This window comes from Vanellus vanellus (assembly GCF_965231255.1).
Source record: "Vanellus vanellus genome assembly, chromosome: 10".
In the NCBI taxonomy this organism is placed as follows: Eukaryota; Metazoa; Chordata; class Aves; order Charadriiformes; family Charadriidae; genus Vanellus; species Vanellus vanellus.
The window spans coordinates 4154732-4181959 of NC_138915.1; the positions used below are offsets into that span (position 1 = coordinate 4154732).

The window sequence follows — 27228 nt, forward strand, 5'->3', positions numbered from 1 at the left end:
AAGTCATACGAGTTAAAACAGAACAAAACAAAACAGAAAAACCAACCCCCACACGTGCTTAAATACACTTAGCCCAGAACTACAACAAAAAAGCATCACCCCCGTTTTCAGATAGCTTCATGAAAGCACAAGATGATTTTCATTGTCCACATCACAATTTGCCCAAGGCAGACCTTCAGACCTTGCTCACTTGGTATCAAATTCTTAAGAAAGAAAAAGCATGAAGGCATGTAATGTTTCAAAGACATAACCCACAATAACTCAAGGGCTCAGTCCTAATCTGGCATACACAGATGCTCGAATAAACGACACGCATACTTACTGTATGCAGGGTACCTGCACATCCCATGGTGGAAGCCTGCCTCAAACACTTAGCCGCAGCTGAAGAAGCTGTAATTCCTCCCCTTTATAAGCTGACATACCTGCACGTAACCATCTGCTCTGGAATTTCTTCCATTGTGCCCTCCATTGTGCTAAAGGTACTGAACTTCTCCCTTGGATACTCCCTAATAGCACTGAGATTCAGTTCTTTTTAGTCTTGTCAACCTGCTAAGGGTGCAGAAAACTCTACACAAGGAGCTGCAGTCACACAGCTAAGGAAGGCTTCAGCCTCCGCAGTCACACCGCCATCAGTGGCGGGGCAGGTAAGATACAAAGGTTGGTACAGCACAAGAACGAGCATTGACATCCACTGTGAAGAAGCCACAGCCAGACTGCACCCCTTGACAAGCAGTTGCCCCCATTAAAGACAGAACATTACCGGCTTTGAGATCAAACAGGAGGTGCACTTTTTGTTCTAACGGTTAACGGTAGACACAGGGTAAACTGGGCTATGTTATGAACCCAACAATTTATTATCCGAGGACACAGCACTGGCAGCTATTACGTGCAAGAAGCAGATTAACTTGGTTGTACTGCAGAATCATGAAGGGCTTGAGAGTATGATCTGTGCAGGGGTTTGGGGCCAATGGTTCGGATTCTAATAGTATTAACTGGCTGGGAATTAGCTATGACAAAGTGCCACATATCTGAGGAATATACACTGGATGTGCCGGAGGCTGGCTCCTGAGAACTGCCCGCAGTGCCGTTTTACCTGATCATGCCACACAGATGTCTCTCTGATACATCTTTATAAGCGTAAAGCTAAGAAGTAAAATAAGGATTGTTATAAAACTATTTTTTCTTCTTTTGGGCCACACTGAAAACACATCTTCCCCTCTATCCATGGAGTTAACTGATGTTCAGGACTCCTTTCAAAGGAGTTCTCTCTGACAAAAGCATAGAATTCTTATAAAACCAAACTCTGATATATTAGTAGAATAGTAGTAGTAACAACAATCACAAAAATGACACCAAAAGACATTCTGGGGAGAGAGTTCCTTGAGGCTGAAGGAATCAGCTAAGTGCTGTAGTTGTCTACTGGTAAACAAACAAACAAACAAAAAACCAAACACCACAAAAAAAAAAGCAAACAAACCACCCCACACCAACAAAAACCCAACAGATTTCTGCAAAGTATTTTGGCTCCAATGACTGGTGAGAATGCAGGAGTCTAAAGAGAATTTGGGAACCCAAATATTCTCTTCCATTTGGCCATCAGCACACAGGAGTTCACTAGGTCATTCACTAGCTCACAGCCTTCTGCTCACACAGAAACAATCCCTGCTTTTGCCTGTAGCGTAGAAGGGAGCTCAGGCAAATCCAGCCCGGCCACGGCTGCCCTCAGAGGCAGAAGGAATACCCGGAGCGCTCTCCCGCTTCCTCTGAGCAGAGTAACAGTTTGTGTAGGGAGTCGTAAGTGACTCCGTGACACTAAACTGAGGATGAACATTTGGTACATAAGATCCCGAGACGTGCATACAGTACGTTGCTTTATCAGACAAGAAATACAGAATACGTACTCAGTTTCTCTAGGATCTCCTCGTCTGTCATCTTGGACTTTTTTCGCTGCCGGTCTGTGTTTCTGTACAAAGTGTTTGTGTTTGAGTTTTCAGGCTGAGGAGTGGTGGCTTCTTTAGCTGGTGCTGGTGCAGCGGCAGGTTCAATTACAGAGCGTGTGTAGATCTGTGACAAAAAATTATTTTGTGTCAGAAAGGTGGCTGGCAGAGATGCCCCTGAGATCGCATTTCAAATGCAAACCCTTAGGAAGATGCTGTCTGCCACATCCAGGACTCTTAAAATGTTTGGTTTTGCTGTCCGCTTCTCACTGCCACTGAACGGGCAAAAATGAAAGGCTAGTTTTACGCAAGTTCACGGCCAGTTCCAGTTCCAATTTTCATTGATTTTCTGAAAGTCAACTGAAACAATGAATTTACTTTCTGTAAGGATACAGAAACAGATCTGTCCAGGGCCCCAGAGCCTTGTTCCTCGATACTCCTGTGTTTTCATGGGTAACAAAATGAGTTTTTAGTTGGGAATTGTCTGAATAGAAGCAGGGAGCATTTCCCTTTTCTGATCATTACCGTTGAACTGACATCATATTTCAAGGTTCAGGGAGTGGCCATTAGGAACTGCGTCCCAGTCCTTCAGAGACTGGCCTTCTTGTTACAGTGCATAGCTGCGTAGGATTTTTTCTCACCAGACTTCAGTCATGCAAAAGTTAAGGGTGTAGTCTAAGCTGTTCGTTTAGCTACTTCGATAGTCCATGGAGAGGGACAGGTACCTCCAGGGGACGGTTTCTCCTATGTAACCTGCAAAGGTGTAGCTGCGTCTGGTGACTGCTCTCTCCACTGATGACAGAGCGCCTACACAGATACTTTGGACAGAGTTGCTCACTTTTACACCAGCAGCATTAAAAGACACAATGCTACCTCTTATCAGACACTACGATAAATTCACGGACCCTGTCAGAATCACAGGAAACTCGTGACTAAACATGGAAGTTCAAAACAGATTTTCCTGGTGTCAGCAGCTTGGGTGAAGCACTACGTCATGGTAGGACTCCAGGCCTCAGAGTCTTCATCTGCAAGCGCTGCCTGATCAGAAACATCCAGCTCTGAATTACACCAAACACAGTGCTAACCAAAGCTGGGACTTACTGATTTTGTATGTTCAGGCCGTGGTGCAATAACAGGTGGAGGTTCATTGTCATCTTCCTCTTCTTCATCATCTTCATCCTCTTCTTCAGAAACAGAGGGAGCTAGCGGGGGTTCTGATGCTGTTTTTGTGCTCTGTGGACAGACAGTAGCATGAGTGACAGTCACCGTTTTGGCACTTGGGAGGTTTGATAATCACACACAACTTTAGTCTGCTTAGAAACCCCTCTAGACATGCCTGTAGTCCTACAGGCCTCAGTTCTAAGTTAGACATGGCACAATACAACCTAAAGTTTACAAATTACCGTGCTGCTTTCTTAATTTGTCCGGGTGTTTTTCATTTTTGCTAAAATCTACTAAATCATTCCCATGCTTAGGCAAAGTCTAATTTCACAAAACGTAATGCTTGAATATATCACTAGAAATCACATCTAGTTGCTGGTTAATTGCTTTGGCATTGTGTCTACAGAAATGGTAAGAGTTAATGAAGCTAACAGGTGTCTACTGGCTAGGTTAATTAGCACACTTCATCACAGTGCAAAGCCGCTTTCATTGTCTTGATGGGAATTTGGTTTTGGAGAGAAAGGCTATCTGTTTCTTTACTATTTTACCCATGGGGTAATCATATTGCCTGTTTCCACAGCACTGAATTTCCCTCTTTAGTAGCTCCTTTTTCAGCACCATCCTCCTCTTTACCTGATTACAAGTTAACACATTGGTCTTTCCACTCTTTGCCTGTTTCTTACCGCAACAGTGACCCGGAGTGGACGCAGCCCTCCCAGCAGCAAGGTGCCTCCTGCCGACCTGCCCGGGGCCACCGGGCAAGCGTCCCCGCTGTTTCCCCGGGCTCCCGTCACAGGCAGCAGAGAAGAACAGCCACTGCCAGGGTGCAGCCTACCTTCAGGCGGACCCCAAATATGGGGCAGGCAAGGGAAGCCTGGCTGAGCAGTTGTCTACATGTAAACTGAAGTCTACGGTGCAGATATTTAAAGTGAGGTGAGTTGAGCCACCCACCCCCCAGTCCCAGCTGCTACTCAGAGGCAGAGGGTTACACCACGTCACAAATTTGCTGGTGAAACAAAAAACTGAAAAGGTGCCTTGTTAAGTGTTTACCAACTGCTTTAAAGCTGGCTACAACACGCCACTTAGAGAACCGAAGCAAATCAAAGGCACTGTTCTCAATATTCACATCTCATTTGCCTTATCTTTAAAACGGCATCGCTTCAGTCCAGTATAAATACCAGTAAGGGACAGCACACGGGGAACAGGGAGACCTAATCTTCTTCTTCATGTTTTACTGAATAGATGACTGTATCGTTGCCTTAAGTCACCTGGACTTGAACACACTGTCATATAGATACACACACACACAGAGTACTATATTTTCCGTGAGACTCAGTTGCGTTACCCAACTTTTAAAGGCAAATGGTGGAACAGGCTATTAAACTGGTGAAAGTAGGGAACGATACATCAGAGATTCTAAACCCAGGTTTAAGGACCAACTCTGTCAAGCAAAGGGTGCCCTAATGGGAAGGTGAATGTTACTTTGTCAAACATTAGAGCAGTGTACAGCTTTCTATGCAACACTAGCACTTTGCTTACAGGGGGGATAAAAGATGATTCAGGGAAAAAAAAAAAAAAAAAAAAGAAAAGAAAAGAATAATCACATTTTTGTTATGTCAAATTCTTACAACTATTTTTTCCGCTGGGCTCCGTGCTTGGTCTGACAGCACTAAATTGTGCAGCTAGAACATACACAATGTCATATTATTTAATGCCAGACTCCCATTAAGGAGTGAAATGAAATTACAGTAATTCCAGTGACTGCTCGATCCTGTCAGAGAGCTGTTTTCCCTATACTGTAACATTCAACCAGGATTCTCTGAGCCGGTAACTTTTGAAAGCTGACGTCTTGACTGACTCACCGCTGCGTCTGCTAGAATAAAATACCACAGTATCTGCCAGTGTGTCCATACCCACTGGAAAACCTTCCAACTGGAAAGGGTTACTATGCTCTGGTGAACCCCAAACTTCCTTTTTTAAAAGTGTGTTTTATTAAAGATAAAGAAAGCGGCATCAACTGAAAATCTGAAGTGTGAGTATTGAAAGATGATTTTCATTTAATTATACACACTCCGCTGTGTAATCACAAACCTAAAATTAAGTTGCTTAACACTTGAAAATAAAGGCCAAATCCTCATTCAGTCATTTGCTATTTAATGCACTAACATTAACACTAATAAATCTGGTCAATATTAATGTGGATGTCATGACTACATCTCTGGGATTGCTATGGCAATCCAGTATTAATTAGAGTGGATGATTATTTAAAAGTTTCTTTCAATGGTTGCAGTGAGTTACATATCAATTATAACCTTATTTATATTCAGCTACATATCCAGTTGTACTAAGGATAAATCATAAAATTTAATAGAAATGGATTCTAAGTTGTTAAAACTAAATTAAAACGGGCTAATTAGACAGTACTGCATATTGTTACGAATTATATATTCCACCACGGCTAAGAACAGCAAGCAATCTTCTGTCTGCAAAACTAGACTTTCATCTGTTTAAGTTCTTAAACAGAAAATTAGAAAACAGACAGTGATCCCTTTTCTGCTGCTGCAAAGACACGAAGATGTATTTTCTTTCAGCCTACAAGGCTGGCACTTGCTCACAACAGGCAAAGCTCGCAGCTTGCTCCACAGTTCTTAAACGCTACGAAAGTAAAAGGTTACTTTCACACTCACCGAAGGATGGGCTTCTATGTATCCATGGGCGCTTTTATCTGCAACGTGAAGGTGAAAATTAACCAGATGCTGTTACAAAACTGCCTGTTGTGGGGAATCCCACAGAACAAGTAAATCCAAACAGCATTTTTCTTTCACAACATCCCTCCAGTAGCAACAGATATTTTACATAGCAAGCAAGGACAATATACTAGGTTATTCTTTTTCTACAGTTTCTTGTGTCTGTTTTTGCCCTGTTTTGCCAGTAAATAAAATAAATAGAAACTTGGTCAAGAACATGTAAATTGTTCTTTAACAGTCAACGCTTCTGTTCCGCCCAAGAGCTAAAGCAGCATTTTAAAAAAAAAATAAAATAAATAAAAATTTGCATGCATTGATTCTCTTCAGTTTGCTGAAAATGTTTCCCCACAAAACCTTCTGCAAAATCCCCCTTAGCTGTGGCAGCTCTATTCTGACATAGCACAGTAACAGCTCCTGAGTTCAGGAGCATACACTGTGTTGAATTTTGCATTTCATCACAAAAGTAATTGCCATTTTAGCAAACATTAAGCATCAAGTTAGACAGTTGAATCTTTTAATTACGGAATTTAGAAAAAAAGATGCTTTCCCTCAAAAGATGAGAAATGTTAGTAAATTCTGGAGATAACTGCAGTTTTTAGAAGGACTTCTGAGAAGCTTTCCCAGTCTGCATTTTGGAAGTTGTACTGGTTGAACCAGCAAATTGAGGAAATTACAGACTCCACTGCCACAGACTATCATGCGTGGGGAACCAAACAACTGCAGGTTACATTAGAAATGCTGTCCACACCCTGTTGGATAGAGACACCCCCCCACGAGCTGAAGCTGTCGACACGAGCTTTACTAAACTAATGGTATCTTAATGGTATTTTTGTTTAAAAATCAACTCAGTTACCAAGGAATAGCAAAAGAACACATCGATACAAAAGCCAGATACGCTGCACCTAGCAAAAACTTCTGCTTCCGTGCTAGATGTGTCGCCAGCCAGAGCGTCCGGCAAAAAGAAAGAATGGGCCAAAGAAAAGAAACGGCAACTGCAGCACAGACTTGCTCTCCTGTTTTCGCAAGGCTACACTACAGTTTTGCAGACTGTACACAACCAGGGGAAAAAATGACCCTCCCATCACATTCGCAAGCTTTCAGCCGGTAATGCACAAATCTGGAGTATCTCCCTGGAATGGCGTGCAACGGAGGTTGCTGGACACTGACCCCTTCCTTCTCATCCTCTGGGGCAACATTCTGCTTCCATCACAACAGCAGCCGTTCCAGGTTTGTTTGTGAATTTATGCCTACCAACCTAATCTCCTCTACAGCTAACACCAAAAAATCCTTGAAAATTCTCCTCTATCACAAGAAATCCTCACAGCCCCTTAACCTATTGCTCAGAGGATCCAAGAGTAACTCCTAAAATGAAGGGAACAAGTATACCCCGTACCCCAACCTGAACACTGTGAAGAAAAAAGGATGTGAAGAAACAAAAGTAAACGTGACCTTTGGCCATAATGCTTCTGACTAAAAAAAGGTAACGATTGTTCCATCTAGTATCCTATTTAGTTCTAAAAACAAGCAACAAAGAAAAGTCACAGTTTCAATGACATTCAGGGGACAAAAGGAGAAATATAATTTACTTCAGGAGTATTCCACAAAGTGGAATTGTTTAAGGTGGCTTCTGGACCACCTGAATGTTGAACTTTAGCCCAACTCGTGCTGGGGCCTGACACTCCCCTTTTCGCAGCGAGAGGTCGACTTACCTCCTGACGTAAAGCTCATATATTTCTGGTTGTTAACTGTTTCTTTGGAATCATAAAATTTGAGAACATCTAGAACAGCTTGCGGGTTCTTCTTCTGCTCCAGTTTTGTTATGTTGGAGGTCTGTAGTAGCCTGGCCCACTGCTCTGGAATGCCCTGTAGGTGTCAAGCGGAAAGAATGCGGATTTAGAATATTTAACAGCTGCAGCCTCACAGATCTTTACCAAGATCCCATGCTACCTGTAAGATTACTTTCAGAAATTTTGATTGACACTTTACAATTAAAATTAGTAGCTTATACATTAGATGCAATCATTTTCTTCTCTATCAAAATATAGAGCTAAAACCAGGATCCAACTTTAAAAAGAAAAGAAAGTTATGACTGTGATAGGAAAAAAAGTGCATGAAACTCATCTTTAAATCAACTCTGCTCTTCCATGGAGTAATGATTTAAGGCTTAGCTTGTTTTCCTGGTGATTCAGTGCAGACATAACAAGACTGTTCTGTATTTGTGGACAACACAGTGTATTTTAGGAGCTTTACACTGGATTTTTAATGCTGAATAACACAAACACATTTTGCAGAAATGATCACTGCTGTCTGATTAAAAGGTAAACCCCATTCTGATACAGTTAATTTTCAGCATACCAGGGAACACTGCGGGGTTAAGAATCTACATTTAAATTCTCAAAATCGTAACACTGAGTTAGGGTACCCCTGCTGCTAGGGATGTCTCTTTGTCGAGCTCCGGTAGCTCTGTAGGTTCTCTACTGTAAATACACAGAAACCAGGGACTCGGAAAACAGGCTGAGAGTGCCAAAGCCTTGCATGAATTCTCAGATATCTTACAAGTGAGGGTGGCATTTGAAAATTGATCCAATCGCTGAAAGCCACAGCCCTGCACTGCAATTATATTGATGAAAAACTGCTTTAAATATCCAGTATAATTTCCTAAATTTGAAAGCCTGTAATTTTCCCCATTTACTGCACAGCCACCATCTCCCAGCAAATTGTAAGGCTTACTGATGAAAAACTACACCTGAAGGACATTTAAACTTCGCCTCGGTGCCACCCCAATCTAGGTAAACAATTTAATATAGCTTCTTCCTAAGAAGTTCTCCACAAAACAATGTGTGACATGGGCCTCCAAAGTTTAGGATTAATGAAAAAAAAGTGGGATAAGCCAAGCAACAAATCTACTGCAAACACATCAACCTGCTGCTGCAGTGCTATGACATCTCAAAGAAGCATTTTGATGCAAGATTCTTTTGGGCCTGTGACGCACCTCTGGGAGCTTCCCTGTGCACATCTGTGAGCCATAGAGATCTGGCTGTAATGGACGTAAATAAAGAAAGAAAAGAAAGTTAAAACAGAATGTGGGACAACTTAGAAGGTGGTAGGAGGAAACCAATGGGCCAAAATGGGGAAGTCCCATCTACAGTGGGAGTTACGAGGTAGATACCGAATAGATTAGGTGGTGGACAGGCTACAGGAAGGCAGGCTTAGGAAAACAGAAAAATCACAACTGTTCCAAAGTTTGGAAGCATCATTCCCCCTCCTCTCTTTTTTTAAACCAGTTTTTCTCTTCCTCATAAAAAAATACATTACTCAGGATTAACAGCAAGTGACTGGAAAAATTACCTGTGATTTCTTTTTTAGTTAAATTTAGATTAGATTCTTCTTTAGTTAAAAAATAATAGAGAAAGATCTGGGCTTTTGCTGTTTGCCTAGTTGTTTGAAAGCCAGGTCAGCACAAGTTTTTTCCAGTGGTTCTCCAGCTCCAAGATCACAACTGGCCAGTGCACAAGTCAACAAAGTGCGGTGGAGAGAGCCGCTGGTCAAACTTCAATTTCACACTGGGAGGTTGTGTATTGCAAATAATCTATGCGTGTCAGACTGAAAATCAGGACAATTCTAAACAAATGCTTGATTAGATTAGTAACGTGCAACTTCTTTGGATCTATAGCCACAACTTTCTCCACTTGCTAAAGTCGTAACTTGGAAACTTTAAAAGTTTGGTGGGTGACCACATTTTATTCTCGATCGGGGATCAGGAAACTGTTTCAAAAACGCATGCCTTACAGAACGCACTCCCCAAAGCCCTGCAAACCACACTTCTTCCTCCATTCAGCAAATGCAACTCTTTCTTCAAAATAAATCAACATAAAACTCTAGCAGCATGCTCCCGCCCAACAGTTTCCAACCAATTTTATTCTGAGCTTTAAAAGCCCTCCTTCTTAGCAAACGTGGTTGCTCCAAGCACAGTGAAATGGAGATACAACATACGTTCATGAGCAACAACACAGCTTGGTGCTCAAGCCCGAAAGCCAAAACTCAGGAGCCCATGCAACTTTGATTTGAGATGCAACTAACAGCAATCAGGTAACGCAGCTGGGGGGTGACTGTTGGGTGGCAGAAAATGGCCCAATGCATTGCACATAACCAGGAGAGCAGATGCTATTGGCATGACAACTCTAATAATTCCAAACAAATTCCCCCGTATCTTTGCACGTTTATTGGACATTCCCATGGCACTTCCAAACTTTTGAAAGAGACAGACAGTGTGATCACTAGACAGCGGGAATATTTGTACACGATACGGCTAGTGGCAGTCCCTTCAGCAGGACATACTTACCACAGGACTACCCAGCTGATACACGGGCTGTATGCAGGTTGGGACAAATCAAACATGCCTCATGTGACGTGTAACATAATGCTTGCAACCTGGGATTAGCTGGGAGCTGATGGCTCGGTCTTGATGGTGCAAAAATTCCCTTGCTTTGACGGACATTTTACTCCAGTAAGGACTGCAGCGCGAAGCCCTGCGCTGGCAAAGCTGCACGGGGGAAGTCACCTCTCCCTCTGGGTGGTTTTGAGTCAGTTAGAGCCTTCTCTAACTGCAGCGCTGCACCTCCACGCTTTAGGAACGACTATTATGGTAAAAATACTGTGTAATTGTAAAACAGCAGCCATCTAATGTCTGCTGTTTTCAAATGTTAAAAGATATTGAAAAGAACCTGTACTGCAGCAACAAAGCTGGACATATTGAGCCACGTACAATTGCTTTGTTCTATAAAAGGCCAGGACCTGTGCTGGTGGCATCTGACATACAAAAAAATATTAAAAATCTCTGATGCTGGACTGTTTTGAAACACTGGATGATAACAACAACATTTAAACTGATCCAAACCGTAATCTCTGAAGTACTGCTAGAGAGTGCTTGTGCTTAGAACTGAAGTGTGTTAACCTCGATGTCCCTCCTTTTTGTTCCAGCTGGCAGGGACAAGAAACTAACTGGGATCCTCACCACCAGCCAGTCTATGAGAGAACGCGATTGTGACCCATCACGTTTGCATAGAGCCAGAAGGAAAAAGTCTGAAGCACAGGGCAGAAATAAAGGCAGAAGGCTGAAACGAAGAACAAATATAGAATAAGAACAGCTGGACATTCAGCAGGGACAGCAGTGAAACAAGGAAGGAAGGAAAGAAAAGAGAGGAAGAACGGATGCAAACATAAAAGGGAGAAAACAAAAGCAGAAGGTAACAAAATATATAATATGATACGAAGATAAAGAAAATGGCACCAAAGATTAACCTGAACAACAAAGTGGCTACAGGGTGAGACACAGAGGGGAAGGAAAAAAAAAAAAAAAAAAAAAGAAGGAAAACCAGCATAGGTAGCGGGGAAAACACAATTTTAAAAGCTTTATGCTAAGTTTCTAGTGAAAAACAACCACATCTGGGCTTTTTAAATGAGCATTTAATCAGGCCCTAGGGTTTGGCACAGAATAAATTTTGAAGAAAGATTTTATAAGTGACATGTATTTCAAAAAGGCTAATTAACTAGTCCACATATTTGAAATATAGCTGTATTTCCTAATTACTAAGGATAATTCAATTTCACTACTCCTTTGAAGACTTGCTGTCATTAAATGTGTTTTATCCTATTGTTATTGTTCTTATTACTATTGCTACTGCTACTGTACCTACAGAAAGTTTCCAGCTTTCTGAAATGTTTTTGAGAAACAAAAGTAGCAAAGTAAAAAATGATGAAGAAATCACATTTAGGGCTCAAATTCTGAAAACTAACCACCCTTTGTCGAGGCAAACGATTTGTCCCATCCCGTTCGGTGTATGCAGCCAGTCAGCACTAGTACACTTGACAATTTGACGCACAGTGATAACACAGTCTGACCGCTTAGCTCACAGGGTACTACTGATGGCACGGAAATTTGCTAATGTTGCCTTTACCCCAACAGTTCAACCAAATGTAAGCTTACTGCCATCTTAGCTTTGAGGATTAATGGTTTCAGCACGTAACCAGTAGTCTGAGAGAAAATGCTTTGAAGCCCCCTGCAGACTTCAAGGAGCTTCTATCAGACTCAGTTTTCCCAACACTTCATACGCTTTGTCGTGATACAAGTAGAAAAAGCTGAGTGCTATTTTATTAATACATAAGGGCTAGAAACGTGTCTGATCACCTAGTCTGTGGACATATTTTGAAGGATATTAAATTAAAATGAATGGACTTCCACAACACTGTCACTTTCTGGGCATCTCCAAGGGCTGTCTGCAGAGCAGCTGGATTTTGCACTTTGGGGCCGATTGTCTACAGCAAGACATACACTATGAACACGTGTGGGTTTTTTATACTTTTCCAAAGACACTGAATAACCAACACCTGTAGCAGCTCGTGGGACTGATAACAGCATACACCTACGTTCTTCCTAGTTTTCATTTTCCACAGACACTCTGCTGACAATCCTTGGAGAAAAAAAAAGCAGTCTGAATCAGAAGTAGAACACTCCAAATCCTAAGCCCAACAAATAAAAGACTCTTTCTTCACAGCCTAGCTGCTGTCATCTGACGTTTCTGGCAACAGGAGGTTATTTTACCATCAAGTAACTAGAAGCTTTGGTAAGCACGCAATACAGTGGTTACTTACTGTGAATTCTCCAGTGACGGCATCAAATCCCACATGAATGGTATGTTCAAAGTCAGAAGGAAGAGAGATCTCAGGACGTTCTTTCTCTTTCTTCTTGTTGGCTAGAGGCAAAACATTAACACGCACTTATTTTCTGCACAGCTTTTCATTCAAAAATTTTCACAATCAAGTGTGCTGAAAAGAGTATTTTAAAAGTGGAAAACAAATCAATTAACATCCATCTTACTTGACAACTAGACCCAAACTAACAGACCGCCTTAACTGTCAGCACTTGTTTGGGAAGGTCTAGAAGGTGTTCATTTTGGTTTTCTTCCAACCGGTGTCACAGCTGCCACAGCAAGCTGTTCATGAAGTAGCCTTCTTAGGCTATCTCTAACCAGTATGATTTCTATTATTAGGGGGTTTTTTAATCAAGTTTTCATACCTAGCAACTAACTCCTGTTTGACTTTGCTCCGTGGGTTCCTGCAGAAGTAAAGCACCCAGGACACGCGTGTCCGTGCCTGTTTGCATGTGTGTCTTTTCTCCAACATGCTTTGAACCTGCTGTCAAAGTCAGTCAAATCAGAGAGGAGAGGTTTTTTAAGATAACCAGGTTCCTACAAGTTCTGTGAAAACAGGCAGCTCAGGAGAAGAAAAAGACCCTACTCCTGCCTCCTCTCTGAGGAAAAGGCTGAAGCAGCAGCTCTGTATTAGAAACCGCAGAATCTGCACAGCAACAAGATCCCATAAATGCCATTGGAAGAGCTTCATTTGAGCTCTCAATTAACTAAGACATATAGCCATAAACCCCAGGCTTTATTAGCCTCCAGGAATTCCTTGTTTTCAAATCACTCCACCGGTACTCACAGAGTGAATCACAGAGTCAATCAATCTGCATATCTCCCATCTCCCTTCTATTTTAACACCTTTTGAAAGTAACATCCCCTGTGGTCGCCCATCTCCTGTGCTTTTCACTCTTGACAAATCTCACTTCAGCCCAGTTTTATTAACCCCGATAAAGAATGAGCGGAATAAAGACTGAGAGAAGCTGCCTTCGCTCTGATGCATCAAGAATCCCTGTTCAACAGAGATTTCTCTGAAAAATGGTGACAACAATGCCAGTTCTGGATGACTCCCAAACACCCAGATAAACACAGCATAAACCCACGTTCAAACATCTATCCTGCTGGCAAGTACCTGAAATGTTTGGCTTCCCTGGAGAACCAGCGTGCTCCAAGACTAACTACCACATGGTTGAATAACACAGTACAGAGCTATCTGTAGGACCTTCTCTAGCGCCACCGCTGTATCTGTAACAGCTGAGAGGGGAACTGCCATTCTGCCAGATACATTTGTCATTTCAGTGGAAAAATTCCATGCTAATGACTGGAACAGAATAAATATTACAGTTCCCACTTGCAGTATGTGAGAGCTATTAACACAAACTCAGGAAATAAGACGCATAAAACACTCATGTCGAATACAAAAAAGGTCACATCATCTCACATCTTTAAAAAATGCACTCTGCACCCCAGGATCCCACCTCTCTGCTGCCCTTCCTACCAGTTTAACGCGTGTCTGGTTTACGTATCCTCATCGTGGAGCTGAGCAGGCTCGCTCTATAGATCTGACGTGACATGACCTCACACTAACAGTTGTGAGAAACCCAGCGATACACAAGAGGTTTATACTGCACCTATCACAGTGGGACTCTACCAGGATCTCTGAAGGCCAGTGCATCACCATTTATTAACAATAATATGCAAACGAATACACATGCCACAGTTACACATCAGCAGAAGAGAAAGGAGCAGTTGTTCAGGTCCTGTCTTTGCCTTCCATATTTCCTCAGTGCAGTGCCAGTGAAGGCTATGCTACGCACACCAAAAACAGGTGGATGAAGACAATCTTGTGTGTCTTATTTCAAAAGCAAGCATCCCTGCCTACCAGTATCAACCAGGATGGAGCTTTGCAAAATCTATTTTCTGGCACATCAGCCTTCTAACACACAGCACTACTATGCTCATGGACTTTTAATTAACATTCTCCTTCAGTGTTTTAGTATGACGTTTGCCAGCTTTGTATGTTTACCTCAGAGTCTCATCCAAAGGCTGAACTCACTGTGCACCAGCACTACGTACCAGCACACGTCCCAGCCCGCCTGTCTTTGCTCACAGACTAAAGCTCCACAAGCCCTCTCTTTGCATATCTTTCTTATCCTACCTTAGAGCCTCCTCTAGTTGGAAGATGCTCTGCTCTTCATAATTATAGTCTAGAGTATTTTGGATGTTTCTAAACCTTTCTCTGCATTGTTGCATTTATCCTCGTTAAATAATTAACTGTCACCTTTTGTCTGTAGTGCACACCCCTACACAACGTTAACTGATGAATTATTTTCATTTAGCATTCAGTAAAGATGGCAGCAACATATCAAATACAAATGCAAAGGCTTTTCCCCTTCTTTTATCTCTAAGATGATGTTGTTTAATTTTCAGGATAGATGTTGCCAGTTACAAGATGTCATCTCCATTCAGCATATATAACTTTTTATTGTAGATAAAAAACCTGGCAGCTCCTACCTCATCATTTGCAAGCAAATGCAGCGAAAATTAGATTTAAAGGATCATCTAATTCAGTTCAAAGCAGCAGTGAAATCTAGAAGCGAAATAAGGCATTACAGAAACCGCTCCATCAAAAGCGGCACTTGTCCATTCTAGGCCTCTCCTGCCGGGAGGGAAGCGTTCCAGCTCGCTCCCCAAGATTTGGCTCATCTGCTTCACCGGACCTCTGCCTACCAGACTGTAGGCATAACGTCCATGGTCCAAATGCTGATAAACTATAAACTGAACACAGAATTAAACATCTCCTTGCAACACCCTCACCCCTCCCCAGTCTAAAAACTTTGTTGTGTATCCCGCAACTCAAATCACTTCTGTTTTACGTAAGCTGGCAAAATGCTATGAAAAGGCATGACTTGTTTGAATCAATGACTGACTGGATTCAGGGGGTTTGTACTGGACATTCCTATTTGCTTTTCTTATAAATGCCCCTCACAATACACTCCTGCTGCTCAGCAGTCAGCCGTGAGGGCCGCCCACACTACCTCAGCTACTAATACAGATTAAAAGAGAACAAGGAAAGAGTGTTCCATCTTCCACAGTCTGCATCATCATCATTATTATTATTATTATGGTAAAAGAGCAGTTGTTTGGCAGAAAAATGTGACTCAACTAAGTGGCAGCTTTTCTCCATAGAGGGAGGAAGGGTTTGACCTCACGCTTACACCCTCCTGTTCGCTCACCTCCTCATTATCTCGTTCTGTTCTTTCCTCCATCCCCTCTCCCTTCCACTGTCACTCATGCTGTCCTCCCATCCTCCTTCCTGCTCTGCTCCTCCTGTCCTACCCCAGCAGCCTTGTCCTTTTCTTTCTCCTCCACTAATCTTAACCCCACTGGGTTTTTCTCCTTCCCTCTTTTCTCATTTTTTCTGTACAGGAGGCAACCAGATGACTAAAGGTCAGGCTGCTCCCATCAGCAGTGAAGTCTAAAGCAGCTTCAATGGAAGTGATATTATTCACCCAGTAATCTTAACACAGATGTGCCTCTTCAGCTGAAATGAAAGGGGCATCTGAGCTGTGGTGGGCCCGCTCCCTTCTCATTTCTTTAGGTTCAATGCTCTACAGCGCCTTCATGGAGCCACCAGCTCACACGTAGTATTAATTTATTTCCTACCACAGCAATTACAGGTGGTTTAATGAAAGAAGAACAAGGTTGTATCAAACAACCAGAAGAAGGCAAGTCATTTCCTTCTTACCTCCTGAGGTAACAGCACTCTGCTGAAAGGAAACACTAATGCTATGAACTCCACCATGGCTCCCATCACCATCACTACCTCCGAGGAAGGCAGGCCAACGTCACAGCTTCAGCACGGGCTATGGGGAAAAGGGGTTCAGCTCGTTGTTCCACACAGATTGCCCATGCCACACTGGAAACGCATTTCAGTTGTCTGCCTTGGCTTCCCGCCCCAGGCAATGGGGTACCCTTACACCAGAGACTGGGGTGAGAGGAGCCATACCGAGGAACATAAGGAGGTCAGGTGCTATGGGAAGGACACTAAAGCTTACGTGGCTTGTTTCAACTGTAGAAGGACAGAGGGACCCCACAGAGCCATCAGTGTCTTGCCAAAGCAAGGCTTTGAACACACAAGTGCTCAAACCCTGACTGAAAGCCCTACACTCCAATGGGGGAGTGACTGTGAAAGGCTCCTGGTCCCCGAGCACAGCAGTCCCAGCACACACCACTGCCTTGGAGAGAACACACCATAGCACATCCCTCCTCACATCTCTCCTGTCTGATGAGCACATGAAAGACAACAAAGTTCCTGCAGGGTCAGGCAGAAACACCCTGCCATAGTGTATTCTTCACGTTCCGTTTACTAGCACCAGCGGTGGACTATTACTATAAATTTGTGATGCTGCAAAGCACTGCACTAGAGGAGAGCAGGCGTATTAATCACCTTCTGTTTTATAAGCAGGACTCTCAAAAATATGTCACGCCAAGTCTGTGAAGCATGCACAGGCCAGCTGATACCCTGACCCACAAGCCAACCCTGAGATGAAACCACCTCAAGGGGCTTGGCCAGCCAAGCTAAACTTCCGCCATTTATTATTTCACCCAACAAAATTAAGCTATAAATCTTAGCTTACTTTCCCCTCACAGTCACATTTAAAATCACGATGCTTTTACGTTTCCTAAGACTGCTCTGACTGGCAGTTAATTACATCTATTTTTAATGTCACTGATCATTTCCAGGAGGGGTTGTTTCTGGATCTCCCCATTTTCAGCACCTCCTGCTTAAGAAACCTGCCCTGGGAAAGGGATAATATCCTGCTGGCAGTCAGGGGAAGAGGTGACCCAAGTCCTTCTAGGAATTAAACAAGCCGGGGGAGATTTTAATTTTGGGCTTTGAAAAGAATCAATTGAAAATTAATTTTATTCCCAGAAAGGAATATTTTGGGAAGCACCCTGCAGAGTGAACCGGCCAGGTCTGCCTGAAGCACGGGCTCATCCAGTCACAGCCCTCACACGAGAAGAGTCATCAGGACCACCACTGATAGAGGGGAGGAATGGGGCTGAAATTGTGCCTTCTGCTGCCTGTGAGGAGTTCTGGATGCCAAACTGCCTCCAACTGCTCCACACGACCTGTGGAAGAGCCTCGTGAACAGGGCAGCCGAGCAGTGCAGGTGAGCTGGAGTTCTGAGGGAGTGCCCATAGTTCCATAGTTCTGAGCTCTCCTTGGAGGAACAGTGAGGCACATGGAAGGCGGGATCCCTCTGGAAATCCAACTAGGTTTTGTGCTGCTGATCACAACCCTTTCAGCACAGCATTTCAGCCAGTTTTCAGTCCACCTCACTGTCCGCTTCAGACTGTACTTTCACTTTGTCTGTGAGGATACCACGGGAGGCTGCGTTGAACACCTTACTAAAGCAGAAATAGCACCCACTGCTCTCCCTTCACCAGCAAGCCTGTCATCTCATGGTAGAAGGCTGTCAGTATGGTTCAGCATGAACTCCCCTTTGTAAATCTGTGCTGACTACTTACTCCTGATCACATTCTTATCCTTCATTTGTGTGAAAATAGCTTACAGGAGGATTTGCTCCACTAGCTTCCCAGGGACCAAGGAGAGGCTGACTGGCCCGTAGTTCCCCAGATCTTCCTTCTTAAAGACAGAAGTGACATTTGCTTTTTTTTCCCAGTCATCATAACCTTTCAAAGGTAATGAAAAGTGGCCTTGCAGTGACATCAGCCAGCTCCCTCAGCACTTGCGGGTGCAGCCCATCAGTTCCCATGGTATTACAAAGAAAAGACGACCCCTTCCCTTAATTCTATAAATACACTAACTCAAAACACACTCCTTTCTGCAAATGCATTTCAAAGAATGCCACTGAAATGCTTTCCTACATGTTTAAAAGACTTTTGCTGTAATCACCCCTAGCAAGTTTTAAACCAAACCATTCTGCGTCCACTCTCACTGCAAAAGTAACAAGCAAGAAGAGCCTTGCTCCTGTTCCTGGAATGTAAGTGCATTAAAAAAAAAACACACCAAAAGCGTCAGGCATATTGCCTTCTCACTTCTGCAAATGTATTTTCAAAAGTACGCCACCACCTCATCCCTGTTTTTATTGCCTTTTCACTTCTGCAAATGTATTTTCAAAAGTACACCACCTCATCCCTGTTTTTACTGCAAATGCAAAGCAAAATCCAAAAGGAAAGGACTCCCCAGCTTAACTATAAAGTTGTTTTTAAAAGGCAAGTGGCACAATGCGTGCAGGTCGTACTGGCTTTTCAAAGACAAGAAAGAAACTGACTGAACACCTCCTCCTCTTTTGAAACCTGTTACCAGAGTAATCGGAACAGAAGGCTTTGGAAGGACTTTACCGTGTTCCGCAACTGGAATAGAAAGAAAACAGTGGTAGAAAGTAAACACGGCAACCAACAGCCAAGAGAAAGCAAACAGAGATGTAGCCACCCATTCGCACTGCTGATACTTTACTTTTATCCCCTCCTCCTGGGAAGATGGAGCGAAGCCTGGCTTTCTTGTTCTTCTCCTCAGGGGCCATGGGGAGCGGTTTTGAAGTGTGGTTTAGCGCTGAAGAATCGCGATTGTTGCTGTTCATTCTCAACGGTGGGGCTGGAGGTTTCTCTTCAACATCCAGACTATCGGACATCTTCAGCAGCCCTCACAGCCTCCTGCAAAAAAGCAGAACAGACAGCATGCCTGTCAAGTAAGGATGTCAAGCCTCGTGTCCTGGGGAGGAAAGAGGGCAAGAAAAGCCTTCTAGTGGAATAAGGAAGCCCCTCGATTACAAGTTTGCTCTGAATAAGGTTACTGCCGGTTGCTATAAATAAATGCAGTGGCCAATTCCTAAAAATCACTTTGTTACCATTAAAATAAAGTTTCTTTTATCCCTGCTAAAGGCCTTTTAAACTTTTATTTCCAACGTTTTTTCCTGTAGTCATCTACAATCCAAATTTTCTTCTAAAACCAGACTTCCAAAGCAAAATTTAAATGATTTACTGAAACTGCCTGGTATTGTAGTGAACCATTTTTACGATGTACAAAACAAGGTGCATGTCGGGGCGTGTGGACATCAAGTGTTAAGATCTCTGTTCCCTCCCTGCTCTGTGTTTGGAGAGGGTTTAGTCCTGGGAGTGTGGGCCTTCAAAAGGAATGATCTTCCCAAAGGAATTTCATTCAGAAGTACCAATTAAAAATTTTATTGCACATAAAAATGAGCAATACATTTGTGTTAAAAAAAAAATTAAAATCAATCAAAACGTAAGCAGGAAAACGATCATATCCTGAACACAATTCAAGTCTTCCTCTTTCTGTCCTGCTGCCACACAGGTCTGTTACCACGGGGTGGTTTGTGGCACAGCTTTGAGTAACACCACAAAGTCCCAAGCACGGTACACCAGCAGGGAGTGGACACGTACAGTCTTTTGTTGACCACTAAGAACAGGGGTACCAAGCCAAGGAAAAAAATACCCAGAAGTTGTTACAAAACTTTTGTAAGTTGGGAACACACAGGGCAGGTAAGACTTTTCAATTTCCTAATCTTTCTAGTGCATCTTAAATATTAAAATTCAAGTCTGGATTAAGCAGCTGGTTTAACAAACAAGCAACGCTTGGTAAAATGAATTGTTTTAAAACCTGAAAATAGAGTATGATTTCAGACAGCTCAGATGCGATGTGGGCTATACTGCCTATTTTTAAAGGTTACAGTTCGGCAGGCCCCTTGCCTTCCAACCCCTCTGCGATCAACGTGGCTCCTTTTACGGAAGGCGTGTGCAGACCCTGTGATGTGTTACGGATCTCTCCCTGTGCTGATTCACAGATCACACAAGTTATTGCAGTCATCAGCTACTCTCTTAAATTTAAAATGAAGCAACTTATGATTTTCAGCTGTGGCAGTCACGGGCTTTTTTCAGAAGTATCAGCCAAACACGGTGACTGTCACTTACACAAAGAGACCCCAAAGCTCAACTGGTAACAGCACTGCTGCTCTCACTTTGATCCCGTAAAGCGGACACAGTTAAGGGCTTTCAGGGATGCTTGGTTGGGTCAGGGTTTTTTTTGTTTGTTTGTTTTTAAGACCCAAGGCTAACATTTTCAACAATTGCATTTATTTTGACATAGCTGGAATTTCCAGCTGATATATTAATAAGGGATAATGAAATCCACATTGCCTTAACTGACAATACCTTCGATGTAAAAACTAAATGATCAACTGAAACAACTTAGAGATGTTCACTCTAGACCGTTTTTCATGACGTGGGCATTTTAGCCTCTGTTACCGTTTTCAAATTACCACACATAAGCCAAACACTTCTTTTTTTATTACTTGACTTACATTTTTAATTTCATCGAAATGAGATCCCAAAATGCCAGGTCTGAGACTCAAAGCATTTGCCCGGTGACAAGAACAATAAATGAAATGTACCATCACATCTCTGTTTTACACCAGTCCCTGGATCCACAAAGTGGGGTTCCTGAACATCTGGATCCCCAAGGGATCCCAGGGACCCGTCCTGGGGTCACACAGTTGAAAGCCCTACCAACAGCTGGTCCCAGCCCTCTCCCTAGTACATACAGCACGAAGCGGGGTTCCTAGAGATCTTGCTTCACAAACATGCACTTAAAGACATTACTGACCCCAGCTGCCCACCTCCATCAGGGGAGCGGTTTGTATGAGCACCCTTCCCGGCTGACTTCATCAACTGGCTCGTGTTAAATTAGCAATCTGAGCTATTCTGGCATATTACGCCTGCAGCAAATTAGGGAGAGCTCAAACAATCGCTCTGCTGGTAGATCAATACGGTGTTCACCAGCCAAAGAGGATGTCTACTCGTAGGCGCGAGCCCTGTGTGAACAGCTAGACCTCCCCTACCCCATGGAGTTGCCCACCTCCACCTCTACGCCGCACAGGTAGGACTGAGCCCCAGGCAGCCACCGGCCAGGGGTGCGCCCCACAGCTTTGCCTTCAGGCCTCGAAGGGCGGAAAAGATCGCGCACTTTTAACTACTGAAGTCACGTAGCGGTGGCAGCTGTCAGGCACAAAGATGTTTTCGTCCTCTGGAACACACCACCTGGGAAAGCAGAGAAGTGGTCCTGCCCAAAGCGCGGTCCCCGACATGTCCCAGGTCCCCACCAGAGGGCTCTGCCGACCCAGCCCAGCTGTCCGGGGAGGGATCTGCTGGGAGACCTGCTCTGGCGATGGAGGAACATGGCCCACCCTCCTACGGAAGTGCATATGTGGGCAATAATGGGCTTTGTATCACCAAGAAATAGCTATAATCGTGCCCAGACTAGGGCTTGTGCTGATCGAACCTCCAAGTAGGGACCAGCCTACTTACCTACAGAACTAAATGCTTTTGTAGATTTAGGTCAAACAGTTAACATTACTAATCTTTGTCAGTTCTATCCTGAAATGCAGAAGGTTTTCCAGTAATGAGGGGGGGGAAAAAACCACACCAGTGATGAAAACTTCTGTAAGGTACCAGGGAGAACTCCACGTGCCGTGCGTGTTATCCCGGTGAAGGGAACGTGCACGATGCCCAGGTATTTCTGTGCAGGGAAGTGGGAGGGAGTTCCCAGCTTGTGAAACCCAACAGGGACATCCAGACATGGCTCCTCGTCCCTCCAGCAACGCTCACAGAGTAGGAGCTTACGGCAACAGGGCTTTTATCTTCTCCTTAACCCACCTACAAATACTTCTCCAGTGCCAAAGACAGCCTTGCCTCCCGGAGACCGTCGGCGCGAGGCTGAGCACGGAAGCACCACGGCACATTTTCAGGCTGTTATCAGAAGCAAGACGGTTATCCTGTGAAGTCCATTATAAGGCACACAGTTTCAGCTGTCCCTCAGAATGGGACAACTGTATGCCACTGTATCTATTTGTAAACAATGCCAGTTTGCTGAAATAGGTCCTCCCATGGGATTTCGTTCCACAAAGAATACTATTAATGGTTTCTGGCCCAATTTGCCTATGATGTAATTATTTCCAAGATTTTGAAAGGAACACTATATTTTGTTCAGAGCTGTTTCAGGCTCAGTTTCAAGAACTGTACAAAGCTCTTTTATTCACTTCTAAACCAGAAAAAAAAAAAAAAAAAAGGAAAAAAAAAAAAAGAAGGGGGAAGATAGCCTAAAAGGTTTAACGGTTGATATTAACTTTCTAAAGCTGGTCTAAATGAAAACTAAAGCAAACCACAAGGCAATACACACCAAGAGACTTACAATTTATGGTTTTCCTGATCAGAGCCCATCTGCTCTTCCATTCATCCTAATTTTGAGAATTTCCATGTACCACTGCATCACGACAAAAGAACATTCACTAGCACACGAGGCTTCAGATTTTAAGTGATTTGTACTGATTCATTCCAACCTTAACTTAGAGAAAACCTGTAAAGAATGGAGGGCAAACAAGACGTATTCAGCTCAGAAACTTCTCAGGTTTACATTGCAGAGGGGTGTCAACAGAACGATAGCCCAAGTTAAACTCTATCCTGAGGCCAGTTTTTCCTGTCCTAATAACAAGTCCTTGGTCCTGCTAGTCTTGTTCTGCATAGGATGACCCCATCCAAAACCACCTTCTGTCTACTGGAAATGATTATGCCATATCCACACAGTCAGTCAAATTCTGGTGATCTCCCTCTTTTTCTTTTTGTTTGTTTGGTTGGTTGCTTTTTTTAGGGTTTTGTTGCTGGGTGGGTGGCGTTTTGGGGGTTTGGGTTTGGTTTCTGTGGTTTTCTGTTGTTTGTTTGTTTGATTTTTAAATAAAAGGATGTTGATAAGACTAGAAGGTCAAAAGACTGGACATTAGGAAGCATTTCTTTACTGAGCGGGTGGTCAAACTAGGCCTGTCAGCATTTAAGAATCATTTGGACAATGTCCTTAATAACATGTTTTACCTTGTGGTCAGTCCTGAATTGGTCAGGCAGTAAGATTAGATGATTGTTGCAAGCCCCTTCCAACAGAAATGGTCTATTCTACTCTAAAAGTTAATTATCTTGATTTCTTACAAACATGAGGTTCACTGAGAATTTCGTTCTTTGGAGATTACTTTTCAAAACAAAATGCTTTCACTGTTCTCATCATCTGACAAACCAGCAAGCATGCAACGAAGCGCTCCGAGGAAACTCTTAGCAAAATAGTGCATTCAGCCTCCTGATAGTAAGATGGGGTTTGTACCCTTTTTTCCATGCCCAGAAATGATAAGGATTCTTAATGAGGCAGTAGTTAAGTGTTGCAGCAGCACCATTTCCTGCCTCCCAGAATCACAGAATTTTCAGAGTTGGAAGGGACCTCTAGAGATCATCTAGGCCAACTCCCCTGCTAAAGCAGGATTGCCTGGAGCACATTACTCAGGACTGCATCCAGGCGGGTCTTGAAAATCTCCAGAGAAGGGGACTCCACAACCTCCCTGGGCAGCCTGTGCCGGTGCTCTGTCACCCTCACCGTAAAGAAGTTTTTCCGTGTATTTGAACGGAACTTCCTGTGTTCCAACTTGTGCCCATTGACCCTCGTCCTGTCACTTGGAACCATTGAAAAGAGCCTGGCTCCATCCTCCTTCAACCCACCCTTTAGATACTTGTACGCCAAATAATAATCTCTGCTACCGCATCCCTTTCCTACACCTCCTGTTCATGCAAACACAAGTCCCTCCAAACACACATTGGTTTCATGAGTTTTTGCTGGGCCTCCTGCCAGCTTCCCGGGCAACCTTGCTCCCTGTAACGCCGTCTCAACTCGATGTGCAAGGTGGTGATGGTTGCTTTCTTCCCTGAAGGGAAATGGTCACTAAACATCCATTTCTGAGGTGCAAGATGAATTCCCAAGTCTCTGACTTCATGCTGACTAAGTTTCTACACAGGACTTCACGAAGCACACAATCCCCTGAAGACCTTCTCCCACAGAAGCTATTAAAAGCAAACCTCTCAACAAGACAAAAAAAACCCCTCCAATTCCCACCTGTATCAGAACTGCAAATTCTAGAACAACGCTGAAGTAACATACTCCATGCCCAAAGGATCGCAATATCCACAGGACCCTGACTGAAGGGTAGGGAACAGTTCCAGGGTCTCTAAGCTAATATTCCACAGCACCCGTAGGCTCAGGGAGACATCGCAGCATTAGTTGCCTCTCCCGTCACATTTTTTTAGGCTCCTCCTGCAGCCCTGAGTGCTAGAGAGGAAATTTTAAAAAAGCAGAACCGAGATTGCAGAATAATTCTGCAGCGGAGACAAGATCCCAGTAAACCCTGCACGCAGACCTGCGAAACGCCGTGCCCCGCTTCTGAGCGCTGCTACAACACCGCTACCAGAGCACTTCACCGTGCCGCCCCTGAGCTGCGGGAGCCACCCAGGCTGCCAGCAGGGACAGCTTTTGGAAGAGGCCAGTCTGTGCTCGCCAAGAGGACGGAGTGCACAATCACCAGGATTTTCTTTACCTCAGTCCTCAAAGACCCCATTAGTGCAACCAAGGCAATGCTGGTAACACTTTTAAAAGAAATACCCAATGACTACCTACTTCCAGAGAAAATTCCTTTCAACGCCCACTGACTTTAAGGAAGCATTGAAAGAAACAGACCGTCATACCAAAATACAAAAGCATATTCAAGTATGTTAGCTAGGGCTTCACAGCCAAGTGGCAAAAACCGAAAATTAAATTCTCAGTCAGGTCAGTTGCTTCTACACAACTATTACAGGATTATAGAAGACGATCCAACGTCCTTTCCTTTCCCCTCCACCTCTTCCAATCACCAGTTTTGTTAAGTGTAAAGACAAACATTGACTTTAAATATATGGCATTCAGCTTTTCCATAACTCAATTCCCCCTTTGCAAAAGCCCATTTTAAGACTATTTTTGCATCTAGTTCTTGCCAAGCTAGGGAGAGGAGAGGAAGGAAGATATTTGAAGCACCCAAATGTCTTCAAAACAACACACACAAAAAAAATTGGTTCAATTCGGTTCAAGTTCAGAGCAGAATCTCACGCTGGGCCTTTATCCCAGTAAGCTCTTCACCCCCGTGTATCTGGGGAATACTGTTTGTAGATCTTGAATAGCTTTCTTAGGTTAGTCACGTTATTTCAGAGTCTGCAGCATTCAGTCATGACTGGTTCCAATTAAAACTCACAAAGAGTATCCTGTTTGCAGAGACACTGGTGTTCATTTTCAAAGCCTCAGAGATACTATTGCAGCTTGTGATGTAGCAAAACAGTTTCTAAGATCCCTTGACTGGAAGGAGCCATGCCAATTTGCAGGCGGTAATTTTGCAAACGTAACTTGAAGACGCAATGCTCGCTCTTTGTTTATAAATATACTTCCTCCAAAAAGATATTTTATTACTTAGTTCTATGGGCTAAATTCTGCTCCCAGTCATACTCATCCATTGCCCAGAAATCAATGGTGATGTAACTGAGAAGGATTCTCTCTCGATACTGAGTCCTGAGACACTCTGTTTATTAAGTACAATCTGAAGGTATTTATACAGTACTTCCCAGCCCAGCGCTGAAGAACCATATCTGCTTTTCTACATCTGCGTGTCTTCTTGCAGTTTTCTTAAAGTTCATTTGAAAGAGCAGCTGGTTAGTCATACAGAATGGATGCAGTCACAGTTTCACTCCTTTCACATAAGACATTTACCGACTTCTCTGCAAAACTTGGTTAAGTTAAAATACAATACTGATGCCTTTTGATAAGAAGAAGGGCCACATTCAGCATCGGCTAAAGCCGACCCAACTCCACCTGGGCACTCACCGTCTGTAATCACAGAATCACCGAATGGTCGGGGTTGGAAGGGACCTCTGGAGATCACCTAGTCCAACCCAAAAAATATGGAACACTTCACAAATCTGCGTAATGCCGCCAGGGCAGCCTGTGTCCGCGGCTCCCACCCCTGGGTGCCTGCGGATGTGGAGGAGGGCGCGCGGGGCCGGCTCTGCGGGCAGGGCAGACGCAGCCAGGGCGCCTGGGTGTCTTCGGGAGGAAAGATGTCTTTCTGGGGCCTCCTGCACAGGCACCTGTTGCAAAACCACCACTGCGTCCCTTCTTTATCCAACCCTTAAAAAAGGCAGCATTCACACAAACTACAGAAGGAATTCTAACCCCTAGCAACCATAACAGCAACACCCCACTTTCCTACAACTGTCTCAAAGCACAATACAAACATTTGCCAATTAAGCCCCCTCATTCCCCTCACAGGCAGGTAAACATGTGCCGAGCTGAACAAATTATTCAGAGTTATTTCTTTGATGAATATACTCTCTGTTTCTGTTTGCAAACACCCTGTAAGCAGCTTAGGATTTCCTCCAATATATTCATTTATTCCGAAGTTATCCTCTGAAACTTGCTACAAGCAACTTCTGGCCCCTGAAGCCGTTGTTCGGAAGCAGCGCCCTGTGTGCAGGGGATATTTTGAAATCAGGTTGTATCCAAGCAAAACTACCCGGGTCACAAGGACTAACACAACTGTTTGTTTTCTGAGAAGGGATAAACAAGCTTCTGTTCGGAATTGCAGCAATTAAGACTTTTAGTAAGTGACTTATTAATTAGGGTTTAAAATTCACTCTTGCACTTGCAGCGATAGCGTCAAAAAATGAATATAGAAGAGATGTGAACGCAGTAGCTGCAAATTTAATGGTTTTGACCAAATAATTCTTCAAATTTAAATTAGTATGTCTTTTGTCTGG

The 27228-nt window shown here is 43.5% G+C and overlaps 1 protein-coding gene across 2 annotated transcripts in view; it reads right to left on the reverse strand.

Annotated features, from left to right (window-relative positions):
- PAK3 (p21 (RAC1) activated kinase 3) overlaps positions 1 to 27228 on the reverse strand; it is a 78833-nt gene that overhangs the window by 21967 nt on the left and 29638 nt on the right. For both annotated transcript variants that reach the window (XM_082488410.1, XM_082488411.1), the window contains exons 2-7: positions 19028 to 19224; positions 12497 to 12597; positions 7555 to 7708; positions 5786 to 5823; positions 3039 to 3170; positions 1902 to 2064 (exon numbers count right to left, since the gene is read on the reverse strand). In XM_082488410.1, the coding sequence (XP_082344536.1) occupies positions 1902 to 2064; positions 3039 to 3170; positions 5786 to 5823; positions 7555 to 7708; positions 12497 to 12597; positions 19028 to 19202 (763 nt within the window). In that variant the 5' untranslated portion in view covers positions 19203 to 19224. The remainder of the gene's footprint in view (positions 1 to 1901; positions 2065 to 3038; positions 3171 to 5785; positions 5824 to 7554; positions 7709 to 12496; positions 12598 to 19027; positions 19225 to 27228) is intronic.